General features: G+C 40.7%; 1 protein-coding gene and 1 long non-coding RNA gene across 3 annotated transcripts in view; one reads left to right on the top strand and one right to left on the bottom strand.

The window, feature by feature from the left end:
- HMGCLL1 (3-hydroxy-3-methylglutaryl-CoA lyase like 1) overlaps positions 1 to 15,683 on the bottom strand; it is a 197,180-nt gene extending 181,497 nt beyond the window's left edge. Inside the window, exon 1 of one of the 2 annotated variants that reach the window (XM_061397811.1) lies at positions 15,447 to 15,683. In XM_061397811.1, the coding sequence (XP_061253795.1) occupies positions 15,447 to 15,554 (108 nt within the window). In that variant the 5' untranslated portion in view covers positions 15,555 to 15,683. The remainder of the gene's footprint in view (positions 1 to 15,446) is intronic. The other variant, XM_061397810.1, reaches the window with a different exon arrangement.
- LOC133236050 (uncharacterized) overlaps positions 9,480 to 21,806 on the top strand; it is a 43,548-nt gene continuing 31,221 nt past the window's right edge. The window contains exons 1-2 of the long non-coding RNA XR_009732714.1: positions 9,480 to 9,854; positions 15,078 to 15,273. This is a non-coding gene — a long non-coding RNA (uncharacterized LOC133236050). The remainder of the gene's footprint in view (positions 9,855 to 15,077; positions 15,274 to 21,806) is intronic.

The following is a 21,806-nucleotide window of genomic DNA, read 5'->3' as shown; positions in this document are numbered from 1 at the left end:
TGATGAGGGAAAATCAAAAGAAATAAAAATAAAATCTAAGCTTAGAGGAAGAAAATGAGGAAAGGAGAGAGGGTCAGGGAAAGTTGCAGCCCAGAGTGAATAAGCAGAAAGGAAGCCAGAAGACTTGGAGAAGCTCAGAGCTAATGAAAAAAACAAGAACACTGGGTTGGGGGAGGGAAGGATGAGAAAGCCAGCTGGAAGGAGAGAAAGCAAGGAAGAGGGAAGCCAACAGAAATCCAAAGGCAGAAAGTACTGGAGAAGGAAGGGAACAGGAAATTTATTGGAAACCAAGTTGTTTTTCCTTTTGTATCCAATGCAATTCTATTCCAGGCAGAACTCTATTCTCACCCTCAGAGAGGCGAAAAGGGAAGTCAAAACTCATAGGAGTCCACGAGCTGGAGCCAGGAGCTCTCCAAAGACAGACTGGAGGAAACATGAGCCAACAGCAGACCCTCTAAAGCAGAGTCTGGGACAAAGGAGGAGCAGCGTCACCCAGCCCAGCGTTTCTCCAAAGACAGCTGAAGCAAAGAACAGCGATAGCTGCTACTGATCAGAATTCCTAGCACATTTAATAAACGCCTCCGTCGACTCCTCTCACCAGCAAGGTCAGGAAACACTGGTAGATGTGAAAACCAGGGGCTCTGGAACCTTAGCTGCCTGAATTCACCTCTGAGATCATCAACTATTGATCATGAGCAAGTCATTCAACCTGTGTCTCAGTTACTGTGTCTACAAAAAGGATTGTTGTGAGGATTAAGTGAGTTATTGCATGTCACATAGTTAGGCAGTGTCCAGAGCCTATTAAATATGAATCAGGAATGAATCCAAGCAAAGCAAAAGATAAGATTGTAAAGAAGAGGTTAATAAGAAGAAATTACTGCTACCAAATTCACACACATTAAGTGGAAAGATCCAAAATAATCTTACATCAATAGAGACAAAATATAATAAAGGAACTATCCACTTAATCACTCATTTATTTAGTCATTTAACAAATTTTATTGAACTACATCATACATAAAAAGCAGTAAATAATAGTATACTGTTTCTCTAAAGACAGATACTTAAGTTAGGCATAATAATAATTTTCATGTTTAAAAAATATCTTCTGTATCTTTTGCAATTTTTAGAGTGAAAACCAGTGTAAGTCAGTTTCTCTTTAAAATCTTATTTTTTGATGATGCAGACAACTCTTTATTAATTTTCTAAACTTTAAATTGTTTTCCTATACAAACTGTAATCTATAAGATGAATAAGCTCTAGGAACCTAAGGTATAGTCTCATGATAGTTAATAATATTATATTATAGGCTTGCAAGTTGTTAAGAGGGTATATCTTAAACAATCTCACCACAAAAAAGGCAATGGTGATTTCTTTTAATTAATTACATGATGATTAAGTATGGGATATGATGCAGATACTAGGCAAAACTATGGTAATCATTTTGTAATATATGTATATCAAATCTGTATACCTTAAACTTATAATGTTTGATGTCAACTATATCCCATGAACAGTATGAAAAGGCAAAATGATAGGATACTGAAAGAGAAACTCCCCATGTCGGTAGGTGCCCAATATGCTACTGGAGATCAGTGGAGAAATAACTCCAGAAAGAATGAAGGATGGAGCCAAAGCAAAAACAATACCCAGCTGTGGATGTGACTGGTGATAGAAGCAAGGTTCGACGCTGGAAAGAGCAATATTGCATAGGAAACTGGAATGTCAGGTCCATGAATCAAGGCAAATTGGAAGTGGTCAAACAGGAGGTGGCAAGAGTGAACATTGACATTCTAGGAATCAGCGAACTGAAATGGACTGGAATGGGTGAATTTAACTCAGATGACCATTATATCTACTACTGCGGGCAGGAATCCCTCAGAAGAAATGGAGTAACCATCATGGTCAACAAAAGAGTCCGAAATGCAGTACTTGGATGCAATCTCAAAAACAAAAGAATGATCTCTGTTCGTTTGCAAGGCAAACCATTCAATATCACAGTAATCCAAGTCTATGCCCCAACCAGTAATGCTGAAGAAGCTGAAGTTGAATGGTTCTGTGAAGACCTACGAGACCTTTTAGAACCAACCCAAAAAAGATGTCCTTTTAATTATAGGGGACTGGAATGCAAAAGTAGAAAGTCAAGAAACACCTGGAGTAACAGGCAAATTTGGACTTGGAGTACAGAATGAAGCAGGGAAAAGACTAATAGAGCTTTGCCAAGAGAACACATTGGTCATAGCAAACACCCTCTTCCAACAACACAAGAGAAGACTCTATACATGGACATCAACAGATGGTCAACACTGAAATCACATTGATTATATTCTTTGCAGCCAAAGATGGAGAAGCTTTATACAGTCACCAAAAACAAGACCAGGAGTTAACTGTGGCTCAGATCATGAGCTCCTTATTGCCAAATTCAGACTTAAATTGAAGAAAGTAGGGAAAACCACTAGACCATTCAGATCAGATCAGATCAGATCAGTCTCTCAGTGGTGTCTGACTCTCTGCGACCCCATGAATCGCAGCACACCAGGCCTCCCTGTCCATCACCAACTCCCGGAGTTCACTCAGACTCATGTCCATCGAGTCAGTGATGCCATCCACCGATCTCATCCTCTGTCATCCCCTTCTTCTCCTGCCCCCAATCCCTCCCAGCATCAGAGTCTTTTCCAATGAGTCAATTCTTTGCATTAGGTGGCCAAAGTACTGGAGTTTCAGCTTCAGCATCATTCCTTCCAGAGAAATCCCAGGGCTGATCTCCTTCAGAATGGACTGGTTGGATCTCCTTGCAGTCCAAGGGACTCTCAAGAGTCTTCTCCAACACCACAGTTCAAAAGCATCAATTCTTGGGCACTCAGCCTTCTTCACAGTCCAACTCTCACATCCATACATGACCACTGGAAAAACCATAGCCTTGACTAGACAGACCTTTGTTGGCAAAGTAATGTCTCTGCCTTTGAATATGCTATCTAGGTTGGTCATAACTTTTCTTCCAAGGAGTAAGCGTCTTTTAATTTCATGGCTGCAGTCACCATCTGCAGTGATTTTGGAGCCCAGAAAAATAAAGTCTGACACTGTTTCCACGTTTCCCCATCTATTTCCCATGAAGTGGTGGGACTGGATGCCATGATCTTCGTTTTCTGAATGTTGAGCTTTAAGCCAACTTTTTCACTCTCCACTTTCACTTTCATCAAGAGGCTTTTGAGTTCCTCTTCGCTTTCTGCCATAAGGGTGGTGTCATCTGCATATCTGAGGTTACTGAGATTTCTCCCGGCAATCTTAATTCCAACTTGTGTTTCTTCCAGTCCAGTGTTTCTCATGATGTACTCTGCATATAAGTTAAATAAACAGGGTGACAATATACAGCCTTGATGGACTTCTTTTCCTATTTGGAACCAGTCTGTTGTTCCATGTCCAGTTCTAATTGTTGCTTCCTGACCTGCATACAAATTTCTCAAGAGGCAGGTCAGGTGGTCTGGTATTCCCATCTCTTTCAGAATTTTCCACAGTTTATTGTGATCCACACAGTCAAAGGCTTTGGCATAGTCAATAAAGCAGAAATAGATGTTTTTCTGGAACTCTCTTGCTTTTTCTATGATCCAGCGGATGTTGGCAATTTGATCTCTGGTTCCTCAGGTGTGACCTAAATCAAATCACTTATGATTATACAGTGGAAGTGAGAAATAAGATTTAAGGGCCTAGATCTGATAGATAGAGTGCCTGATGAACTATGGACTAAGATTCGTGACATTGTACAGAAGACAGGGATCAAGACCATTCCCATGGAAAAGAAATGCAAAAAAGCAAAATGGCTGTCTGAGGAGGCCTTACAAATAGCTGTGAAAAGAAGAGAAGCAAAAAGCAAAGGAGAAAAGGAAAGATATAAGCATCTGAATGCAAAGTTCCAAAGAATAGCAAGGAGAGATAAGAAAGCCTTCCTCAGCGATCAATGCAAAGAAATAGAGGAAAACAACAGAATGGGAAAGACTAGAGATCTCTTCAAGAAAATTAGAGGTACCAAGGAAACATTTCATGCAAAGATGGGAACAATAAAGGACAGAAATGGTATCGACCTAACAGAAGCAGAAGATATTATTAGAAGAGGTGGCAAGAATACACAGAAGAACTGTACAAAAAAGATCTTCACAACCCAGATAATCACGATGGTATGATCATTCACCTAGAGCCAGACATCCTGGAATGTGAAGTCAAGTGGGCCTTAGGAAGCATCACTACGAACAAAGCTAGTGGAGGTGATGGAATTCCAGTTGAGCTATTTCAAATCCTGAAAGATGATGCTGTGAAAGTGCTGCACTCAACATGCCAGCAAATTTGGAAAACTCAGCAGTGGCCACAGGACTGGAAAAGTTCAGTTTTCATTCCAATCCCAAAGAAAGGCAATGCCAAAGAAGGCTCAAACTACCACACAATTGCACTCATCTCACATGCTAGTAAAGTAATGCTCAAAATTCTCCAAGCCAGGCTTCAGCAATACGTGAACTATGAACTTCCTGATGTTCAAGCTGGTTTTAGAAAAGGCAGAGGAACCAGAGACCAAATTGCCAACATCCGCTGGATCATCAAAAAAGCAAGAGAGTTCCAGAAAAACATCTATTTCTGCTTTATTGACTATGCCAAAGCCTTTGACTGTGTGGATCACAATAAATTGTGGAAAATTCTGAAAGAGATAGGAATACCAGACCACCTGACCTGCCTCTTGAGAATCTGTATGCAGGTCAGGAAGCAACAATTAGAACTGGACATGGAACAACAGACTGGTTCCAAATAGGAAAAGGAGTACGTCAAGGCTGTATATTGTCACCCTGCTTATTTAACTTATATGCAGAGTACATCATGAGAAACGTTGGGCTGGAAGAAGCACAAGCTGGAATCAAGATTGCCGGGAGAAATCTCAGTAACCTCAGATATGCAGATGACACCACCCTTATGGCAGAAAGTGAAGAGGAACTCAAAAGCCTCTTGATGAAAGTGAAAGTGGAGAGTGAAAAAGTTGGCTTAAAGCTCAACATTCAGAAAACGAAGATCATGGCATCCAGTCCCATCACTTCATGGGAAATAGATGGGGAAACAGTGGAAACAGTGCCAGACTTTATTTTTGGGGCTCCAAAATCACTGCAGATGGTGACTTCAGTCATGAAATTAAAAGACGCTTACTCCTTGGAAGGAAAGTTATGACCAACCTAGATAGCATATTAAAAAGCAGAGACATTACTGCCAACCAAGGTCCATCTAGTCAAGGTTATGGTTTTTCCAGTGGCCATGTATGGATGTGAGAGTTGGACTGTGAAGAAAGCTGAGCACCGAAAAATTGATGCTTTTGAACTGTGGTGTTGGAGAAGACTCTTGAGAGTCCCTTGGACTGCAAGGAGATCCAACCAGTCCATTCTGAAGGAGATCAGCCCTGGGATTTCTTTGGAAGAAATGATGCTGAAGCTGAAACTCCAGTACTTTGTCACCTCATGTGAAGTGTTGACTCATTGGAAAAGACTCTGATGCTGGGAGGGATTTGAGGCAGGAGGAAAAGGGGATGACAGAGGATGAGATGGCTGGATGGCATCACCAACTTGATGGACCTGAGTCTGAGTGAACTCCGGGAGATGGTGATGGACAGCGAGGCCTGGAGTGCTGCAATTCATGGGGTCGCAAAGAGTTGGATACGACTGAGTGACTGAACTGAACTGATATCTCAATAAACCTGGGAAAATAAATAATAAATTATTAATGTCAATAGTTTGCATATTATCTGGAATGTAACCAGTTCAAAAGCTTTGTAACATGGTAAATGAATATATTTTTTACAATTCAAATTATATTGCAAAATTAGTGCTTTTTATATTTCCACTCTTATTGTTAATCCTTCAATTAGCTTGTTCAGAACAAACTTGTCACTGAGAACCAGAAAATCTGGTGAGAGTGCGTGCTAAGTCTCTTCAGTTTTGTTCGACTCTTTGCGACCCTATGGACTATAGCCCACCAAGCTCTACTATCCATGGAATTTTCCAGACAAGAATACTGAAGTGGGCTGCCATTCCCTTCTCCAGGGGATCTTCCTGACTCAGGGATTGGACCTGCGTCTCCTGAAGCTCCTGCACTGTAGGTGGATTCTTTCCTGTTGAGCCACCAGAGAAGCCAGAAAATCTCGTAAAAATTAGTGAAAATCTCCTTTTGATAGCCTTAAGGGTTTCTGAGAGTAGGTTTACTTCAGTGGCCAAGATACTATGCAGAAAAAAAACATGAAGTGATTAAGGCTAATTTTCAGCATGACTTTTCCCCTTGGGGCATTCGCCAATTCTAATGTAATTAGGTGAAAAGCTAGGATGAGCATCAGAGCTCCCAGGAGCCTGAGAGGTTGAGGAGGAAATATTTTTGAGTTCAGATCCCAAAAAGGAGAAGACATTCTGGTAAACTCTCTAGGGCTTTAGTCAGAACCCTGAAGGATGACAAGATAAAAATTAGGATGACAAGAAAAGAGAAGCCTTCACAAATGAAGCAGGTCCAGCCTCGAATCAGCTAAATATATGATTGCCTTAAGATAAGCTACCCTTGTGACTGAACAACAACAAAAGCTACCCTTGTACTAATTGCCTGCTAGAAGCAAAAGATAAATCTTCCTGACCTCACACCCATCAGAACTGTTCATGTTCAGTTGCTCAGTCATGTCCAACTCTTTGCGACCCCATGGACTGCAGCATGCCCCATCCTTTAGTATCTCTTGCAGTTTGTTCAAACTCAAATCCATTGGGTCGATGATACCATCCTACCATCTCATCCTCTGTCGCCCCCTTCTCCTCCCGCCTTCAATCTTTCCCAGCATCAGGGTCTTTTCCAATGAGTCACCTTTCACATCAGGTGCTCAACTAAAGCTTCAACTTCAGCATCAGTCCTTCCAATCAATATTCACTGTTGACTTCCTTTAGGATTGACTGGTTTGACCTCCTTGCTGTCCAAGGGACTCTCAAGAGTCTTCTCCAACAGCACAGTTCACAAGCATCAATTCTTCAGTGCTCAGCCTTCTTTATGGTCCAACTCTCACATCTGTACATTACTACTGGAAAAATCATAGCTTTGACTATACAGACTTTTGTCAGCAAACTGATGTCTCTACTTTTTAATATGCTGTCTACATTTGTCATAGCTTTTCTTTCAAGGAGCAAGTGTCTTTTAATTTCATGGCTGCAGCCACCGTCCACAGTGATTTTGGAGCCCAAGAAAATAAAGTCTCTCACTGTTTCCTTTTTTTCCTACATCTATTTGCCATGAAGTGATGGGACCGGATGCCATAATCTTAGTTTTCTGAATGTTGAGTTTTAAGCTAGCTTTTTTACTCTCCCCTTTCACCTTCATCAAGAGGATCTTTAGTTCCTCTTTGCTTTCTGCCAGAAGGGTGGTGTCATCTGCATATCTGAGGTTATTGGTATTTCTCCAGGCACCCATCAGAATGACTATTATCAAAATGACAAGAAATAAGTGTTGGTGTTGTTGGTGAGGATGTGGAGAAGAGGGAAAGCTTGTGCATTGCAGCCACTATAGAAAACATTTCTGAGTATGAAGGTTCCTCAAAAGGTGAGAAATAAAACTATCATATGATTCAACAATTCTACTTCTAAGTGTTTCTCCCAAGGATAGGAAATCACTATCTCAAATAGATATCTTCACTCCCATGATCACCGCAGCATTATTTACAATAGCCAAGAGGTGAAAACAACCCAAGTGTCCACTGATGAATGGATAAAGAAAATGTGCTATATATTTACACAAAGGCACATTATTCAATCATAAAAAGAAGGAAACCATGCCATTTGCTACCAGATGGGGCCTAACGACATCATGTTAAGCAAAACAAGTCAGACAGAGAAAGACAAATACTGTACTATTTCACTTACATGTAGAATCCTAAATAGAGAGAGAGAGAAAACAGGCTTGTGGTTTCCAAAGGCAGTTTGTAGAGTGTGAGCAAAAAGAGGTGGAGGAACAGTTAATCTTTTCTGGAGAAGGACAGTATGACTGAAAGCCTCAAATTTCATCTATAATATTTACATAACAGGTGTCTAACTTAAACTGAAAAGCTAGTAGGCTTTCCAAGAGGGAAGATAAATGAAAGAAACCCCCTGAAGATTTGAATATTGGAATGATCAGAGATGAAACTTAAGATAACTGATAAACATTCAAGAATTCTTGATATGATGGAAAGAGAGCTAAAAATTGGTTTCAGAAACAAGGTAGAAATGTAGTAATTCAAAAATATAACTAAAAATTAAGGATACAAATTAAATTAGCAGCAAATTAGACAAAGCTAAATTGGGAATTAGTGAAATGGAATATACTTGAGAAAAATATTCAGATCGACAACGGTAAGAAAAGATGAAAAATACAAAAGTGAGTATAAGAAACCAATGGGGCACAAGAAAATGTTCTAAGATTCTTCAAACTGTAGGTCTAAGTTGGAGTTGGAGGTAAAAAAGAAATAAGTAATATTTGAAAGCAACTGGTTGAAAATTTCCCCAAACACATAGAAACCAACAAGCATCAAGTCATAGACCCAAGAAGCACTATGAACCACTATCAGATATGAAGAAAACTATCTCTAGACAAATCATAGTCATACTGTTGGAAACCAAAGATAACAAGAAGAGAACTGAAGATAGGTTATCATCAAAGGTCCAAAAATAAAGCCAACAGCTGATTTCTCTCTTATTTGTCCCTGGTTTCCATTTATCTATTGAGAAATCTGCATTTTGTATGGTTGCCATGTCATGTATCCTAACTCTGTATATGGAACATATATTTAAAGTCAATATTCATTATATTTATGCATTTTGTATGCATGTATACATAAATGTAATTTCAAGCAAATAAGAACTAAAAGTATCACCACCAGATTTTTATTAAAGAAAATATTAAAGCAAACACTTTAGGGTGAAGGGGAATAATTCCAGATGAAGGGATGGATCTTTAGAAAGTAACGAAGAGCAAGGAAATGGGAAATACACACATAAATATAAATGTACATTGACTGTATAAGTATATATTACAAATATAGCATGTAGAGGATGAATACATACAATATATGAAGGCACTAACAGGAGTTAATTTTTAATATAGAACTAATTTATATGATATTTTAATAAGTCAAGTTTGCATGTTGACACCATCTAGGTAACAACGAACAGTACTGTAGAAACAGTATGCCATGGGCTATCTTCGTGGAGGTGCCCTGTGGTTTCCTGCTTCAAGGATGCTTGGACTGCACCTGGTGATCCTGCCCGGCCCGCCCCTTGAACCAGCCCTGGCCAACCTCCCTGCCCCTCTGCCCCTCAGGGTCCGCCGCCCCTCCGGGTCCCCCAGCCCCTCCAGCGCGGCTCAGCCCACACGGCCTTTCCCGGCCGCCCAGGGCCGCGCCGCCTCGCAGGTGCGCAGAACGGCCACCAGGACTCCAGACGGCCGTGACCGCCAGAGCGACCTGGAGCGCGAGGCCTCCTACGTCTGCCTGTCCGTGTCTTACTCTGTGGACGGCGGTTATGTGGCTTTGAAAGGCTTTGCCAACTTTCACCAATCTCGTGGGGAGAGGGAACATGCTGAGAAACGGATGAAGCTGCAGAACTAAGGAGGTGGCCGAAGCGTCCTTCGGGATATCAGGAAACCGGACCCTGATGACGGCAAGAATGGGCTGAACGCAATGGAATGTGCGCTACACTACTGATTCCAGTAGTCAATCTGCCACGACTGGAACTGCACACACCGGCCACTGACAAAAAATGACCCCCATTTGTGTGACTTCATTGACACTCACTGCCTGAAAGAGTAGGTGAAATCCATCAAAGAACTGGGTGAGCACGGAACCAACCTGTGCAAGATGGGGGCCCCCAAATCTGGCAGGGCAGAGTACCCCTTGATAAACACACCCAGGGAAACATTGTAAGGATAACGAGAGCGAGAGCTAAGCCTTAGGCTGGCTCCCTGGTCACCAGGACAGTGCACACATGTTTGGATTAGCTCCACCTTTTCTGTAAGTTGTACTAAAACATCTACTTAAGTTATTTTCTTAGTACCATTCCTGCAAATAAACTGGTACCCCCTCCCCCCAAAAAAACCCCAATATATAACCACCAAGCTAATGCAGGGGAAAAATGAATTTTAAAAATTATGTAATTTCAAAGAAGTCATAAAACAAGTAAAAAGGGTGATGTAAAGGGCCAAAGAACACCTGAGTCAAACAGAAAACAAGCAGTGGGATAGGCTGGTAGTTTGTTTTCTTTTTGACAATTCCTCCCCACTGACCCTAAGGTGTTTATTAACAGCTGAGCACTGTTAACCATAAAGTATATAGTCACTTTAATCTTTTCACTAAATTTAAACAAAAATATTATATATTCAGGTTAAACTCAAGAGATCCTCTAACACTAAATACTTTACTTAGAATCTTAATTTTTGCTCACAGCAAATGCAACTTAAAAGGATCAGGATAAAATGTAAAATAACTATAAACTTAATCTCACGTAACCTATAATTGTATCTTTAAAAAACAAAACAAACATATTTAAAATGCTATTTATGATAGAATTTAGACCATTGGAAATTTTATGGCTGTGATAGGGTATTAATATATAAAGAGATTTAGTTATTGCTTAAGTCTCTTTATTAATATAGAAAGAAATTTAGTTACTGAATCAAACAAGGACTATTTTACAAGGACACTTCATTTTAATCAAAACTTGAAACCACCAGTTAAGCCAGCTTCATCATATCCATTTTAACTGAGACAAATAATAAAAAATAAAATAGACCCTAAGCGATAGCTTGAACCACAGAAGGATCAGTTTTGACCTCCTGGAATTCTTCTGAGAAACCCATTAAGGAATTCTTCTGAGAAACCAATGCCATTACCAAAAAAGAGAAACAAAAAGAGAGAGAGAGAGATCTAAAGAATTTTATTATGTTGAGCTGTTGTAGCGTAAGCCTTTAATGCACATTGACTCATTTTATATTTGGTAATAAATTGCTAAGTTCCAAAAAAGTGTATTTGTACTTACACACAAATATAATATTTTATCTTAATAGTTTATTGGTAGCAGAAAAGAGTCTAGGTTTTGAATCTTCTATTGACTAGCACAGATTCTTCCAAAACAGAGCACTCTGTCTGTCCCAGCTGCAACCAAATTATTTCAAAACTTAGGGGCCCTACCCATGATTCCCTCTACCATAGTTAGCAGTGGAGAAATAGTTAAGCTCATTGAACAACCTCCAGAATCAATTTTCAACTCTTTCCCCATGAAAGTAGGACTAAATTTGATCAGATGAAAAGATAATATACAACCTAAATGTCCATCAACATGTGAATGGACCGAGAAGATATGGTATGCATATATTGTTAAGTCACTTCAATCGTGTCCGACTCTGTGCGACCCCATAGATGGCAGCCCACCAGGCTCCCCCATCCCTGGGATTCTCCAGGCAAGAACACTAGAGTGGGTTGTCATTTCCTTCTCCAATGCATGAAAGTGAAAAGTGAAAGTGAAGTCGCTCAGTCGTGTCTGACTCTCAGTGACACCATGGACTGCAGCCTACCAGGTTCCTCCATCCATAGGATTTTCCAGGCAAGAGTACTGGAGTGGGGTGCCATTGCCTTCTCCAGTGGCATGCATATATATACATACGTATGATGGACTATTACTCAGCCAAAAAATGAATGATAATGTCATTTGCAGCAACACAGATGCAACTAGAGAATCATACTAAGTGAAGAATTAATAAGTCAGAGAGACAAATACCATATGATATATCACTTATATGTTGAATTTAAAGAATGATATAAATGAAATTATTTACAAAACAGAAATAGACTCATAGACATAGAAAACAATTTTACAAATACCAAAGGAAAAGGTGGGAGGCATATATTAGGAATTTGGAGTCAATAGATACACACTGCTGCCGCTGCTGCTGCTAAGTCGCTTCAGTCGTGTCCGACTCTGGGCGACCCCATAGACGGCAGCCCACCAGGTTCCCCCATCCCTGGGATTCTCCAGGCAAGAACACTGGAGTGGGTTGCCATTTCCTTCTCCAATGCATGAAAGTTAAAAGTGAAAGAGAAGTCGCTCAGTCGTGTCCAACTCCCAGCGACCCCATGGACTGCAGCCCACCAGGCTCCTCCATCCATGGGAATTTCTACACTACTATATATAAAATAGATAAACAAGGTCCTACTGTATAGCGTAGGAAGCTATAATCAATATCTTGTAGTAATCTATAATGGAAAAGAATACAAAAAAGAATATGTATGTATAACTGAATCACTTTTCTGCACACTTGTAAAACATTATAAATTATAGTTCAATTTTAAAAAGGTAAAACACGAACAGTAATAATATCCACCTATCAGCACTAAGACCAAACTTTACTGACATCTGTCTTAATTGTCATCACGTTGGAATTAACATAAAAAAGATTAGTGTTGTACTACAATGTGCCAGTCATTGTCTTGGACCCTGAAAAGTGCTAAGAAGGAGTTCATGGCCCCCATATACTTCAGATGCTTATGCCTTAGAAGGGTAAACCTCTATTCTTTTGTTCATTCAGGAGAAATTAATTGGCCATCAAAAACTAATTGGACATTTTATTCATTGTTGAGAATTTTGTGGTGGAAATTTTCCTCACTTTTATGATGCTTACAGTCAGGTAGGGAATTAAACATTAAATGGTAACAAAAATAAATATAGTAATTCATTTATATATAGTGAACAGTGCACTGTGAAACGTAAGGTAACAGGAAATGCTTGGCTTGAGAATCTGAGAAAGTAAAATCTGAGTTTAAGATCTCAAGGTTAATTAGTTGAAAAGAATCTTTCTATCAGAAAGGTAAATAGATAAAGGCCCTGTTTCCAGAGGAAAGATGATTGGAAAACTCAAAGAAGGACACAGTGGCAAGCATAAGACATGGCTTAAGACAATGCTGCGCAGATGCAATGAAGATATCATCTGAGCCTTCCAAGAATACATTAAAGGTTTTGCTTGCTATTCACTCTTAAAAGCAATGAGAATTCACAGAAGGTTGTGAAACAGGAGAACAGCATGATATCATTTGAAATAGAGAACATCTCTCAACTAGCTGTCGAAACAGGGGGTTGAAGGATGACAAGACTCCAGTAGGGCACTGGAAAGAAAATGCCACTTTAAAATCCAGCAGTAAGTTGGAAAAGCAGATGGATCTGAGGGAAATTCAAGAGGTAAAACTGCAGGACTTAGTGACACCCTGGATATGACAGAAAGAAGGAAATGGACTCTTGGTTTGCGCTTCCAGGGCAGAATGAATTGTGACAGTATTCCCTGTGTTAGGAACTTGTAGAGAAGGGCTGCAGTTGGAAGAGGAAGAATGTGAGTCTGATTTTGCAAATGTTGAGTCTGAATTGCTTTGGAGATACTCAAGTGATGTCAGCTGAGCAGATGGACATCAGGACTGGAGTTTAAGAGACAGAAGGGACTACAAGTCTGGAAGATACAGATATACTAATAGTGTCAGAAACTGTGAGTGTAGGTTCAAAGTCCTGAGAAATCTACATATTTACCAGACAGACAGAGGCCACTGAGCCAGTCTGATTCCAGCCTGAGGAACCCAGAGCAGTAGGGCTAAAAGCAGTAAGGATGTTAAACAGAGAAGCCAGGGAAGGAGGTAAATTGCAGAGTCAAGTGTCAGGTATCAACAGGACAAGACCTACATTACAATTCCACAACAGTGGAACCACAACAGAATTATGCATAAAGTCCCACTAGAGCACAGAAAAAGGATACTGACCTTAGAAAGAGAAAAGAGTTGATCAAAAGAAGTGATCTTTAAGCTGTGCCTGAGGAATGAATAGGAGTTTCTTAAGCAAATCAGTCCAGGGATAAAAAGGCAATGTTTAGAGAAGGTATAGCAATTTCTCAAAAAGGAAACAAAACATCTTCATTAGGCTGGTGAATATCCCAAAACCCTATTTCCTACATTCCTAGATCAGTCATTCTAGTCATTTTCAATTACCCTGCTTTTACATTCTAACAGGGAAAAGTAGGCACCCTAGCAGTCTAGCCTCTGTCACAGTCCCCAAACCCACAAAATCAGAATATGGGGTGAGAGAAGAGAAAAATAATATTAACATAGCAACAGAAGTCATATACAGTCTCACACTTTTTCACTGAAATGTAAGGATTTCTGATTCTGTAACAGAGTAAATATGAAGGTTTAAAGTTATAATACAAAGATCAAAGGAGAAGACCAAAAAATTGAATAGAAGACATACAAACATATGGGAACATAAAGACTAATTTTCCTTCTCTTGCATTGTCAGTAAAAGTCTTTGAGTTAGACGACCTCCGCCATCTTTCAGGTAATGAGAACAAATCTTTGAAAGAATCCACAATTGCTGAACTCCAATCTGGAGAACTAAGGTTACAATTCACATGGTGATACATTGAAGATACACTGAATGTAAAACAATAGGAAAAACGGAGCCTAATATCAGTATTAGAATAGTTGATTGGCTGATTCATGTCAATGTATGGCAAAAAAACACAATATTTTTTTAAAGAAAAAAAATAAAGAAATAAAGACACAAACTCAAATTATGCTTACCCGCTAAATTGTTACATTTAACACAAGTTTTTATTTTGTACTTAGATGTATAAAGAATAAATATTTTGCATCCAGCAAAATTTGAAAAATTAATAGCTAAATAGTCTCCTTCCTTTTTCCCACATTTTAACTTTCACTTAACAACTACCTATTTCTCTGTGAAACTTCAAATTGTAAGCTCTTTTAAGAGAAAATCAATTTCTTTATATAGATTTTCTCCATTTACTTGCCATTTCCGGTTAAGACTGCATTAAATTGCAGGCCTGTGGCTACTCTTCACCTGCCCTCATAGTTGCCTTCAAATGGGATTTCAGGCATCACATGAGAATACATTTTGCTCTGAAATCCTTCTGCTATTTACCATCTTCCCCCATCTTGTTCAAGGGTGTTGGAGCATAAATACATTACAGATAAGGGATGATTTCACCCCACCCTGTTTTCCTAGCCTTCGGTGTTGGCTTCCTTCCGTTTTTCTGCCTCACATTCCGACAAATTCGTCGCCTTTGTCACACAATAATAAGAAGAGAATTGCAAAGAGAGACGCTGTCCTCAGACAAGTGCTGCATTTCACAGGAAGGATCCTTTCCCAGGGAAACGCAGAGAAGGAACACTTTCCTTCAGACCACCTGCACGTGGCCAAGGTAGGGAATTCAAAGGGCCTCCCCGAGGGGCGGGTCCGCAAATTCACCCGGGAGAGGGTGGGAACCCTTTTCAGGGGAGAGGCCTTCACACCGCAGAACCGCTGCAGGAGGGCCCCGGGCGGGGAGGCGCCGCGGCGGGAGAGGTGGGGACGCCCCGGGCCGCGAGATGGTACCTGCGCGGGCTCGAGCGCCCCTGCCACTGAATCCCCGATCCAGAGATGCTCGCGCAGCAGCTGCTGGTAGCTGAGGCAGTGCTTCACCGCGCAGGGCACGTTCCCCATGGCGGGGCCCGGGCAGCGCGGGGAGAGCGGAGGGAGCAAGCAGGGGGCGAGCGATGGGGCCAACGCCCAGGGATGCTCCGCTTGCGGGCGGCGGAGCGCCTCCCGCCTCCCGCGCGCGCTTTGCGCACTGCGGCGGCGCCGGGCAGGACGCCGACGGGCACCTGCGCACACGCGGTCCACCCCGGGCCGAGCCGGCCAGTCTCAGCCTGGCGCGCTCGTTCCGCACTGTGCGCAGCACTCGGGACTGAGAGTTGGCACACACCTGCACTTACTGGCTTCTCATCTGGTTCAGACCCCACAGATAAAGCAAGGGTTAGGTCTCCACCAAAGTAGAAGCATCTGTGTTTTCCTTTGGGGAGTTGGCTCATGCCCAAGTATGATTTTCCTGGCCTTGAACTCACCTGAGTTTATCTTCATGAAAATAAGCTTGACAGATGTACACTGCTATGTTTAAAACGGATAATCAACAAGGACCTACTGTATAGCCCAGTAAGCTTTGCCCAATATTTTGTAATAACCTAAATGGGAAAAGAACTAGAAAAAAAGAATAGATGCCTGTATGTGCGTAACTTGGCTGTCCATAGGAAACTAACAAAACGTTGTTAATCAACTATATTACTAAAATAAAAATTTTAAAATAAAGATATCAGCCATATTGGATTAAAGCCCAGTCAAATGAGCCTCCCTTTAACTTGATTACCTATATAAAACTATCTCTAGAAATAAGGTCACATTCTGAGATACCAGTTCAGGTCAGTTCAGTCGCTCAGTGGTGTCTGACTCTTTGCAGCCCTGTGGACTGCAGCACACCAGGCTTCCCTGTCCAACACCAACTCCTAGAGCCTGCTCAAACTCATGTCCATCAAGTCAGTGATGCCATTCAACCACATCATCTTCTGTCGTCCCCTTCTCCTCCTGCCCTCAATCTTTCCCAGCATCAGGGTTTTTTCCAGTGAGTCAGTTCTTCGCATCAGGTGGGCAAAGTATTGGAGTTTCACCTTCAGCATCAGTCCTTCCAATGAATATTCAGGACTGATTTCCTTTAGGATGGACTGATTGGGTCTCCTTGCAGCCCAAGGGACTCTCAAGAGTCTTCTCCCACACCACAGTTCAAAAGCATCAATTCTTTGGCGCTCAGCTTTCTGTATAGTCCAACTCCCACATCCATATGCGACTACTGGAAAAACCAAAGCTTTGACTAGACGGACCTTTGTTGGCAAAGTAATGTCTCTGCCTTGTAATATGCTGTCTAGGTTGGTCATAGCTTTTCTTCCAAGGAGCAAGCGTCTTTTAATTTCATGGCTGCAGTCACCATCTGCAGTGATTTTGGAGCCCCAAAAAGTAGTCTCTCACTATTTCCATTGTTTCCCCATCTGTTTGCTATGAAGTGATGAAACCATATGCTATGATCTTAGATTTTTGAATGTTGAGTTTTAAGCTAAATTTTTCACTCTCCTCTTTCACTTTCATCAAGAGGCTCTTCAGTTCTTCGTCACTTTCTGCCATATGGGTGGTGCCATCTGCATATCTGAGGTTATTGATATTTCTCCCAGCAATCTTGATTCCAGCTTGTACTTCATCCAGCCTGGCATTTCACATGATGTACTCTGCATAGAAGTTAAATAAGCATGGTGACAGTATACAGCCTTGGCATACTCCTTTCCCAGTTTGGAGACAGTTTGTTGTTCCATGTCCAGTTCTAACTGTTGCTTCTTGACCTGCATACAGATTTATCAGGAGGCAGGTCAGGTGGTCTGGTATTCCCATCTCTTTCAGAATTTTCCACAGTTTATTGTGATCCACAGTCAAAGACTTTGGCATAGTCAATAAAGCAGAAGTACATGTTTTTCTGGAACTCTCTTGCTTTTTTGATGATCCAACAGATGTTGGCAATTTGATCTCTGGTTCCTCTGCCTTTTCTAAATCCATCTTGAACATCTGGAAGTTCACAGTTCACGTACTTTTGAAGTCTGGCTTGGAGGATTTTGAGCATTACTTTGCTAGCATATGATATGAGTGCAATTGTGAGGTAGTTTGAACATTCTTTGGCATTGCCTTTCTTTGGAACTGGAATGAAAACTGACCTTTTCCAGTCCTGTGGCCACTGCTGAGTTTTCCAAATTTGCTGGCATATTGAGGCAGCACTTTCATAGCATCATCTTTTAGGATTTGAAATAGCTCAACTGGAATTCCATCACCTCCACTAGCTTTGTTCGTAGTGATGCTTCCTAGGCCCACTTGACTTCACATTCCAGGATGTCTGGCTCTAGGTGAGTGATCACACCATTGTGGTTATCTGGGTCATGAAGATCTTTTTTGTGTAGTTCTTCTGAGATACCAGAAGATAGGCTTTCAACATGTGAATTTGGAAAGTGGGAACATCCTGTAACCCATGGATCCTCCACTTTTGTTGTCCTCTCTTCTCTGCCAATTGTCATTAATCTTTTCCTGAACTGTTTGAGAGCAATAATAGATATGACCTCCACCCCTCACGATGCCTTAATTCACCAGTGTGTATTTCCCCCAGACAAAGACAGTCTCTTGCATCACCACTAAACAACCCTCCAGAACAGGAAATCACCCTTGGTACAGCACTACCATCCAATCCACATATCCCATGCAAATTTCACCAACTGTCTCAATGATGTCCCATTTGAAAAAAAAAAAACAACTTGATTTTTAAGTATTATGAGAGGAACTTGGAACTATGCTTAATATTTTTACATGCCCTATAAAAGAAAAGAAACTGGAAAAGTATATGTATGTAAATGTATATAAACATATACATATACATATATATGGGCTTCCCTGGTGGCCCAGAGGGTAAAGAATCTACCTGCAATGCAGGAGAAACAGGTTCCATACTTGGGTCAGGAAGATCCCCTGGAGAAGGGAATGCCTACCCACTCCAATATTCTTGCCTGGAGAATTCCATGGACAGAGGAGCCTAGTGGGCTATAGTCCATGGAGTTGCAGAGTCAAACATGACTGAGAGACTAACACACACACACACACACACACATACATATGCATATATATTTGTATTATAACTCAGCCTATACATATATAATACATATGCCAAGCTTCTGTTTTTTCTTTGCTACTATTCGCTTTGCTTCTAATGTTGTTTTCATATATTGAAAAAAAAAGATGCAGATCCAGAATCTTTACATGGAAGAGTTCTTTATGTCCTTTTTTTATTTCCTTGTAAGGGCACCACCTTAGTTAATTCTGTAATGGTTTCTTTTCATATAGAATTACTATATCAATTATATCAATCTATGGCATATGCTAAAATAAATTTCTTGGAGAGTGGAAAAATATGAATCACTTTGCTATACACCTGAAACTGACACAATGTTGTAAATCAGCTATCCTTCAATTAAAAACTTACAAAATATGAACAGTAAACATTCTAAGGCAATTTGCAAGGTTAGAACCCTTATGTGCAGCAGTGTAATAAAGAAGAAAAGATAGAAGGTAGTCGATTAGGGAAGATGTCACAGATAATTTGGCAAGTCAGTCAGCTGACAGTAAGTGGGTAATACAGGTTAAGCACTGAAATAGAGTTGAATTGCTTAAAGAAATCCAGGGCACACAATTACTGAAGCTATAAAGATTCAAGTCATTCAAATGAAAATTGTAAACACATCCGTGTCCTTAGAATAGGACTAGTCTTGGGTAGTGAAGGGTTGGGGAGATGGTCCTAGAACAGACCACCTCTCTTCCTACCCCTCTTTCACAAGCACAAATACACCGACACACTCTAAAACTCTTCAGCATGAGTTCAGCACCTGCATTTGAATGGACAGCCATCAAGAATAGCCTCGTGTGGCCATGTGGCCTGGCCAGGAGCACCAGTCAGCCCCACTGTCTGCTGCAGCAAGCACTGTTACACATGAAAGGATTCAACGACTACTTTGCACAACATAGTATAAACACACTTAAGGAATTTAACACGCAGAATAAGCAAGTCATCATTCACACTTCTGAGAGTGGTGAGACTTCCACTAGTAACAGAAATAAAGCAGTTAAGGACAGAACAAGGCAAAGAGTGGGAGAGGGAACTTTTGGATCCTTATTGGAACAGGACTGGAAGGGCAAAGAGGATGAAGGGAACTCTTGTCACTTTGATCAAGGTTGATTAACATGAAGAACATGATCAGAACTGCCAAAGTGAGGTCATGCAATTCTTGAAAGCCTCTAAAATTCTCTAAAGCAAAAGATTGAACTCTAATGCAAAAGACTCAAAACAGAACCACCATAAGACCAATAAACCCCACTACTGTGTATATTCCATAATTCAAAAAGGCTCATGTACCCTAATGTTCATACCAGCACTATTAACAATAGCCAGGACATGGAAGCAACCTAAATTTCCATTAACAGGGAAATGGATACAGAAGATGTGGTACATATACACAATGGAATATTGTTGTTTACTTGCTAAGTTATCTTCTACCCTTTTGGGACTCCATGGACTGTAGCCCCCTAGGCTCCTTCTGTTCATGGGATTTCCCAGACAAGAATAGTGGAGTGGGTTTCCATTTCCTTCTCCAGGGGATTTTCCTGACTCGGGGATCAAACCTGCATCTCCTGCATTGGCAGGAATGTTCTTTACCACTTAGCCATGAGGGAAGCCCACAATGGAATATTACTTAGCCATTAAAAGGAATGAAGTTGTATCAATAACCTCAGATATGCAGATAACACCACCCTTATGGCAGAAAGTGAAGAGGAACTCAAAGGCCTCTTGATGAAAGTGAAAGTGGAGAGTGAAAAAGTTGGCTTAAAGCTCAACATTCAGAAAATGAAGATCATGGCATCCTGTCCCACCACTTCATGGGAAATAGATGGGGAAACAGTGTCAGACTTTATTTTTCTGGGCTCCAAAATAACTACAGATGGTGACTGCAGCCATGAAATTAAAAGACGCTTACTCCTTGGAAGGAAGGTTATGACCAACCTAGATAGCATATTCAAAAGCAGAGACATTACTTTGCCAACAAAGGTTCATCTAGTCAAGGCTATGGTTTTTCCTGTGGTCATGTATGGATGTGAGAGTTGGACTGTGAAGAAGGCTGAGCGCCAAAGAATTGATGCTTTTGAACTGTGGTGTTGGGGAAGACTCTTGAGAGTCCCTTGGACTGCAAGGAGATCCAACCAGTCCATTCTGAAGGAGATCAGCCCTGGGATTTCTTTGGAGGGAATGATGCTAAAGCTGAAACTCCAGTACTTTGGCCACCTCATGTGAAGAGTTGACTCATTGGAAAAGACTCTGATGCTGGGAGGGATTGGGGGCAGGAGAAGAAGGGGACGACAGAGGATGAGATAGCTGGATGGCATCACTGACTCGATGGACGTGAGTCTGAGTGAACTCCGGGAGCTGGTGATGGACAGGGAGGCCTGGCGTGCTGTGATTCATGGGGTCGCAAAGAGTCGGACACGACTGAGCGACTGATCTGACCTGATCTGTGTCATTTGTGGAGATGTGGATGGATCTAGAAACTGTCATATATAGTGAAGTGTCAGAAAGAGAAAAACAAATATCATATATTAACATAGATCTGTATAATCTAGAAAAATGGTACAGATGATCTTATTTGCAAGGTGGAGGTGGAGACACATACATAGAGAACAAACGAGGGTGAAGGGGGAGTGGGAGAAATTGGAGACTGAGGTTGACAATGTATACTACTGATACAGCTACTAAGAATAGTAACAATAAATAAAACTCTAATGCACCCCAAATTCCAGTTATTATTTATTTGAATATGCTTATTTTAGAGGTCTATATTCATAGGTCTAAATATCTTTGATAATTTGCTTCAGCTGAGCTTAGCTGTTATTTTTCCAACACAGTTGAAATACAGCTTATAAGTTATATCAATGCCTAACACGTTTTTTCTGTAATTCTATAACAGGAAAAATAGTACTTGAAAGAACTTAAAAGGACCCAATTTGAACAACAGTACTTAGACAAGGTAACTTTTACCATGGAGTCAGTTGTTCAGAATTTGAAAAAGCTTTGACAGTTAATATTGAAATCTAAAGTCTTGGAGTATGACCTCTGAGATAAGTCAAATATTGTATGATCCTCTACTAGTAGGAAAAAGAACATCTAGAAATAAACTTGTAATACTTAATAGTATTCTAAATGGGGAAGGTTTTTAGACAAATTCATATCTCAATTAGTTCACCATAGGAATATAGGGTTTTTTAGACAGGGAAACCATATAAATATGAAAATAC

This window comes from Bos javanicus, chromosome 23 (assembly GCF_032452875.1).
Source record: "Bos javanicus breed banteng chromosome 23, ARS-OSU_banteng_1.0, whole genome shotgun sequence".
NCBI lineage: Eukaryota > Metazoa > Chordata > Mammalia > Artiodactyla > Bovidae > Bos > Bos javanicus.
This window is presented reverse-complemented; position numbering and strand designations above follow the sequence as displayed.